The following is a 7795-nucleotide window of genomic DNA, read 5'->3' on the forward strand; positions in this document are numbered from 1 at the left end:
GCCTCTGGGGTTCAAGCAATTCTCTTGCCTCAGCCTCCCAGGTGGGACTGCAGGCTCCCAGCTGGGACTACAGGCACATGCCACTGTATCCGGCTAATTTTTGTATTTTTAGTAGAGATGAGGTTTCTCCATGTTAGCCAGGATGGTCTCAAACTCCTGACCTCAAGTGATCTGCTCGCCTCGGCCTCCCAAAGTGCTGGGATTACAGGCATGAGCCACCACACCCGGCCTAGTGAAGTGTATTTCTTTCTGAAAGACTCCATCAGGATGACTAAGAGCTATCTCCAAAGCAGAGATAAATGGAGACTTTGTGAGTACTGGCCTCTTTTACCCTTATTTAGCACCTATTATATACCAAGCCAAGCCCCATGCAAAACCTACAGATAGTAGATTCTCTGATTTCCTCTACTGGAGCAATGGTAGAAATGGGAGTGTGGAGCATGTGTGTAACTTGGAAAAGGGAACCCAGGCCAATTCTAGTGAGAAGCACAGAGATTACATTGCAGTCTATGCTGGCAGTTTCTCCAAATTTGATTGCCTTGCTGTGGCACTGGACTTAAGTTCAAAGATTCTGTTTGCAAAATAAACAGATTTCCAAAGACATGGCTTCATCTCGATTAAGAGAGCCTGCTGGGCTTGAGATGGTGTCTTCCAGGGTGGATTTTAAACAGGTGTGACAAGTGTTGCCAAGGCTGGGTGTGGGAGGATCAACAGCAGTGGCCACTAGGGGGCAACTTGCATGGGAAGCCCTACGTAGTGAAAAATAAATCATACCAACTAGTGTGATGTTTACCATTTCCTGTCCTGGGAGACACACTCGAAAGGGAGTCATTTCCAGTGCAGGTGGCAGTAAGAAACTTGTCTCTTGAAAGACCTTATCCTTTCTCCTTGACAGCTACTTCCTTTCCCATCTCCCCCAGTGACACCCCCTGCTCCCCAGTGACACCTGCACCTCTGCATACTTCTCTGCCCATGCCCTATGTTCCCAAAGTGGGTTCCCAGCAACATTCATGCCACTGAATGTTAAGATGTTCACTGGTTTTCCTTAAGAACAAAAAGATCAGATGTCAAAAGTGTTTGGGAAATGGTGGGTTAAAAAGAGTTCACCAGTTTTTATTACCACAAGGCTTTTCAGAGCCTTTAATTTGCTCACCTGATAATAACAGTACTACTAATACCAGTCGTAACCTGCATGCATTTATTACTTTCCACATGCCAGGTACTGTGACACGTGTTTTAAACATCTTATTTCACAACAAGCTAGGAGGGAGGTGATATGATGGTCTCCACTTTGCAGAACAGAAAATAGGGGATCAGAGAGGTTGAAGATAATAAGACTAGCAAATGATGGTGCCTGTATTGGAACCCATGTGTATCTGAGTCTAAGCCCATCATATCCAACTTGTCCTTTTTATTTGTGACAAAGTCTCGCTCTGCCATCCAGGCTGGAGTGCGGTGGCATGATATCGGCTCACTGCAACCTCCACCTCCCGGGTTCAAGCAATTCTCCTGCCTCAGCCTCCGGAGTAGCTGGGACTACAGGCACGTGCCACCATGCCTGGCTAATTTTGGTAATTTTAGTAGAGACAGGGTTTCACCATGTTGGCCAGGCTGGTCACAAACTCCTGACCTCAGGTGATCTGCCTGCCTCAGCCTCCCAATGTGCTGGGATTACAGGCGTGAGACACTGCGCCTGGCCTGTCTCTCCCTTTTAAGAAAGTGACAGAATGTGGAAGGTGGGGGCATACAAACTCCCCAACCTTGCTACTATACCTCATTTAGAGTCTGGGTCTAGAGGTTGAGTAGAGAACACTGGCGGCAGACCAATGACCCTAGAGGAACTTGGTTCTCACTGGGACCCCTTTTCCTCTCCCCGGACAAGGCAGGATACAGGTGCCTTTAGCAGGACAGGTGAAGTTAGCCTGGTTTGGGTAGAAAACAGCTCCCTGCTTTTAACCTATCCTGAAATACGCTCCAAATGCATCAGACGACAAAAGGATGATATAAGGACAGAAATGCAGACTGCCTCCAAATGCCATCACAGGGATCCTAATGGCTTTGTTTTTCACAGGGAGGGAAAAAAAAGGTTAATGCCTCAAATTAGTAGGTCTGTCATGTTCCAAATTGTTTGCGTTTCTAAAAATGGACTTTGACATGTGAATACTTATTATCTAATGCAAAACCCAAAAATGTCTCTCTCAAGGCAACAGCCAAGCAGTCAGGGGACTCTCATTAAACACACTGATGTAAAACTCTTTCCCAATGAGGGAACAGAATTCACTCTCCTCCCTGCAACAACTCGGGATGTTTCTGAGCCTCTGGGGCCCTGGTCAAACTCTCCTCTTCAGAACCTTCAGCTTACAAAAAGATATCTGGAGAACAAACCACAGGGTGTTAGTTTCCCCAAAAGATATCTTGACTGCAGTCATTTTCACAGTGTGGTCCCAGACCTCTAGCATCAGCATCACCTGGGGACCTGTTAGCAGTTCCACTCCTCAGACCCCATCCAAGGCTTAGTGAATCAGGTGCTCCTGGGTGAGGCCCAGGAATCTGGGTTTGTAACAACCTTCCGAGTGATGTTGATGCATGCTCAAGCTGGTTACAACGTGAGAGCCATTGGTCTCATGGTCCTCCTCCTCCTCACTCAGTACATTTTGCAGACTCTCAATGATCCTTCTACTCCATTTTCTTCTCTCCGTCCTCTACCCACCCCAGTGCAGGTCACCACCCACCTGCAAGAGCCTTCCAGTGGGTGTCCACAACTCTAGTCCACAGTCCCCTAATCCAGTCTCCACTTAGAAGCCAGAATAATCTTTTGAGAGGGCAAAAAAAAAAAAAAAAAATGGCCATGATTGTTGATATGGTTTGGCTGTGCCCTGACCCAAATCTCATCTTGAATTGTAACTCCCACAGTTCCCACGTGTTGTGGGAGGAACCCCGTGGGAGAGGACTGAATCATGGAGGTGGGTCTTTCCTGCGCCGTTCTTGTGATAGTGAATGAGTCTCACAAGTTTGGATGGTTTTAAAAATGGGAGCTTCCCTGCACAAGCTCTCTCTTTGCTATCCACATAAGATGTGACTTGCTCCTCCTTGCCTTCTGCCTTGACTGTGAGGTTTCCCCAGTCACGTGGAACTGTGAGTCCAATAAACCTTGTTCTTTTGTAAATTGCCCAGTCTTGGGTGTGTCTTTATCAGCAGCATTAAAACGGACTAATACACCGGTTTCTTGCTTATATCCCTGCAATGCCTCCTAATTTTCCCCAGTTCAAGCTCATTAAAGGGTTCTACCAGCCGGGCGTGGTGGCTCATGCCTGTGATCCCAGCCCTTTGGGAGACTAAGGCAGGTGAGTCATCTGAGGTCAGGATTTTGACCAGCCTGGCCAGCATGGTGAAACCCCATTTCTACTATATATATATATATATACACACACACACACACACACACACACACACACACACACACAAATATATATATATATTTATCAAAAATTAGCTGGGCGTAGTGGCATGTGCCTGTAGTCCTAGCTACTCAGGAGGCTGAGGCAGGAGAATCACTTGAACCTGGGAGGCGGAGGTTGCAGTGAGCCAAGATCACACCTCTGCACTTCAGCCTGGGTGACAGAGTGAGACTCCATCTCATAAATAAATAAATAAACAAATAAACAAATACATACATAGTTCTACCTCCACCTCCTTAGGTCAGCTACTTCTCCACCGAGTCCAACAAAGCATAAAGAGAAGGGTGTTTCTGGTCTATTCTAAAAAGAGCCGCTTCCCATTACACCCCAGCGGAAAATAGCTTAGAATAAGAGTCAGACTGATAGAGGTTCAAACTGCAACTCTACCACTGAATAGTCATATGACTGTAGACCAGCAAGACTTATCCTTACTTAGACATCATGTCCTCATTTCTAAATGCGGAAGACAATGCCTACACAGCCTTATCATCAGAGAATTAAATGATAAAATGATGTAAAGGGCCAGTCCTCTGGCACATAGGGAGCTAATTAACTAATGATACCTGCCACCCGGTCTGGTCACCCAGCTGGGTTAACTCACAGACTCAAGTCGACCAACTTCTTAACCCTCTCTGCTTACCACGCTGTCCCAGGAAAGCTGAAAATAGCATTCTGTTCTCTAAAAGGCTAATCATTCCCAAGACCCTTGGCCAATAACTTCACTAAGTTTATCTCTTCCTCAGAAGCTGTGTTCTTCTCCCACCCCGCCCCCATTAATTTACCTTGTGTTTTGCCATTTGCCATTGCAGCTTTCTGAGAAAAATTAACACATTTCACCTTACCTGGCATGATTTCTCATAGTGATGTTTTCCATCAGGCAACAAATATTGGGAAGTGAGGGGTAGCACGTTGTCCAACAATTGCTAGATGCACACACACACACAAACACCTACACACTGGAACTTAGACGGACTTGCAGATGCCACCCTATGCAGACACACATGTGCACAGGTCACACAGACACCAGGACTCTCTATCCTTTCATTATTTAATGCTAAATTTGACAACACCTGGACGAAAGAGCCAGAAAAAGCCGTACAGTACCTTTTGGTGACTTAAGTGTCGATACTGCCCAGTCACCATCAGAACTTCCTAAAAAAATAACAATCAAGAGATGCCGATGATCTGTTTGCAGGGCACCCACGTTCACTATGCCCTCACACCCAGGTGCTGTTGGCTGCCCCTGCTGCAGCCTCCAAGCAGGGGCAGGCCTCAGGGGACCCAGGGAACAGGGAAGGGAGCCACGTGTGAAAACGCAGCTATGTGTGTACCTCTTTCTGCAAGGCCTTGAAGCAACATCACGTTAACACCCAACAGAAGATCAAAAGAAGCCTCCTGAAAAAGGCCTAGATATGTTAAGTTATGTAAGGCAGAAAGAGAATTCTTAGGTGGAAAATCTGGCTATAAATTTCAACCTGCTTAGAAAAAAAGGAAATTTTGAGTTATATGAGCTCATCTTAGCTCAAGACTACACTCTGATGACAAGAGGTAGATTTTGATCGTATCCCACTGCAATCCCCCTCTCCTGAAAAGGGACACATTATTAGCCCCAGATTCAAGGTTGGGACAGGCTCTAATGACTGCGACTTTAAATGCTGGGTGACAGGCCCCGTGAGGTTGGGGCTACCTTACCACAGTACCTAATACACAGTCTGTGTTTGGAAAATACGACTGAATGAAGGAATGCATTCAATTTTATCCAGAGTCACCCTTTCTAAGGTAGGGAAATTCTCCTAAACAGTAACGAGATCAAGCTTGTTATCTGAGAATCCCATAATGAGTAATACATTGCTTTATAGAACAGGTGTGTGCCTGGAGTTTTCATTATAAATCAGTTTATCCGAATTGAATTCCCTTTCAGATGTCCCCAATGAGCCCTGGGGGATCTAACATTATTAACAGAATTCCATAACGACTCCTTTCATAAAATAAAGGATAATGAGAATTGGCCGAGGCTATACCTAACCCAACCCGCCCCCTTCCCCCCGTCCCCCCCGCAACCTCGCATCTTCTTTGTTAGTTCTTCTCTGTAAGATTGGGTTTTACTTAAAGTGGGGCAAACCTACCCACGAGACCTCTCCTCATTGGCTGGAGACGTGGCCAATCAGCGTGTGGTCCTAGCTCTTTCCTTTCTTAGGCATCTACCTGGAAAGACCAAGTCCTCAACAGTTTGGCACCATTTCCAGAGATATATTAGGCTGAGTGAAGGCGCAGGGAACAGTCTGTCATCTGAACGATTACAAAGCACAGATCTAGCCCCATTTAAACATTTCTGGCTGGCCTCCCCAGGCGTGCCAAAGGATGCTCAAATCGCCACATCCCCCCCGTGGATCCGAAATGTACACGCCTCATCACTCACAAGAGAGACAACGGGAGCAACAGAAGAGTGAGGAAGTTAAAACTGAGTCGGGCCTGCCCAGGATGACTCGGTTCTCTTCTCCCCCATAGCCAGGGTCATCTGGAAATAGTGGTGCGACCCCAGTTCTTCCTGTGTGGGTGGCCACAGGCTGACCGAGCCACTAAGTCGCTGACTCCAAGGAAGTCAACTCAACCCCTAATCAAATCCATCACTGTTTGCCTTGAAGGCAGGAACCATTCTTTTGTCACCTCTGTCCCCATTACCTCAGATAGGGCTTAGCTCTTGCAATAATGAATTTTCATTTATACGTTCATTGACAATAGGGCATTTAATAAGATGATGTATAGGCTACGGAACAGGTAGTAAGGCTCCACTGTGCACTTGGTCGCACTCATGGATATTAGAAAAATACTTCGAGGATGAAAAATGCTCATTAAGAGGAAGTAGACCTAAGTTATTAAAAGGAAGGAGATATGAGGGAATTTTCAGTGTGATGAAAACATTTCTCATTTTTATTGGGATGTGGTTACCCAAGTGTATGCTTTTTGTGTTTTAACAATCACACTATTGTAAAATTATGAACTGTGTATTTCACTGTATGTAAAATATACCGCCAATACCGCATACCTCAAATACACTAGACTTCAATTATACTCAGCATCATAGGGAAACTTGTACTTTCTTTTTTTTTTTTTTTTGAGACAGAGTCTTGTTCTGTTGTCCAGGCTGCAGTGCAGTGGTGCAATCTCGGCTCATTGGAACCTCCACCCCCACTGCCCCCCAGGTTCAAGTGATTCTCCTGCCTCAGCCTCCTGAGTAGCTGAGATTACAGGCGAGCACCACCACACCTGGCTAGTTTTTGTATTTTTAGTAGAGATGGGGTTTCACCATGTTGGCCAGGCTGGTCTCGAACTCCTGATCTCAAGTGATCTGCCCACTTCGGCCTCCCAAAGTGCTAGGATTATAGGCGTGAGCCACTGTGCCCAGCCAAACTTTTACTTTCAAACAAAAAGAGTGATGAGTACCTTAGTAAGCTCTCCTTCCCCTAGAAGAGCAGGGGATAGGCTTTCTCAACTTTTCTTTTGCCTGGTTACATACTTTAGATGCCAGAAATTTCTCTGCAGAAGACAGCATAGTTTCATGGAAAGAACATAGGATTCCAAGTCAAGCACTCTTGAATATGAGTCTTGGCTCTGCCATTTACTAAAAGTATGGATTATGGGGAAATAACTATGCTAAGTTTGTTTCCCCTTCTGCAAAATGGGGGGACTCACAGCCCCCTCAGAGGCGTGCTGTTCATGAGTTCAGTGATGTTAGCCCCCTTTCTGCCCTAACTTCAAAAGAAATTAAACTAGTAGAGTCCAATCCATGGCCAAGTGCCTCATGTGTGGCTCTTAGGGTTTTCACTCAGGATTCCAAGAGTAAACAGGGAATTCCTGCCATATTGAAGTATATTGTTGCGTCATTTGAAAAAGCGCTATTGGAAAACGCATTGTGATTCTGGCCAAATAGTCACTCATCTGTCAAATAGCAACACAGACAATTTTTTTAAATAAAATTAAATTTTTGAATTAGAAATGAAGGCACACAGCATTTTATCAATGATGCTGGTACATCCTGTCTCTTTCTTACACTCAGTGGCCAAGGTTGCATTCAGCCATCTTAAGGGCACATAATCAGGAATCTTTGGTCACCTAGGAGATCAATAATCAGAAACCTAGAGGAAAAACTGGACAAGACTGGACAAGGGGCTAATGAAAGATAAATGTCAATGTGCAGGCAACTTTCTGTTTGCAAAGCCCATCAGGAATTACATGAAAGGGTGATCTTTTCCAGTTCTGGAAGTACCAATCATCCCTCTCTGAACCACCAAGTGAGCATTAGGGATTTTTTTTTTTTTTTTTTTTTTTTTTTTTTT

At 45.3% G+C, this 7795-nt stretch overlaps 1 protein-coding gene across 1 annotated transcript in view; it reads right to left on the reverse strand.

Annotated features, from left to right (window-relative positions):
* Nucleotides 1-7795, reverse strand: part of SHISA9 (shisa family member 9) — a 355039-nt gene that overhangs the window by 19347 nt on the left and 327897 nt on the right. Inside the window, exon 4 of the mRNA XM_011983671.1 lies at nt 4563-4610. Within this exon, the coding sequence (XP_011839061.1) occupies nt 4563-4610 (48 nt within the window). The remainder of the gene's footprint in view (nt 1-4562; nt 4611-7795) is intronic.

The sequence above is a fragment of the Mandrillus leucophaeus genome, unplaced genomic scaffold, assembly GCF_000951045.1.
Source record: "Mandrillus leucophaeus isolate KB7577 unplaced genomic scaffold, Mleu.le_1.0 Scaffold253, whole genome shotgun sequence".
Classification (NCBI taxonomy): Eukaryota; Metazoa; Chordata; class Mammalia; order Primates; family Cercopithecidae; genus Mandrillus; species Mandrillus leucophaeus.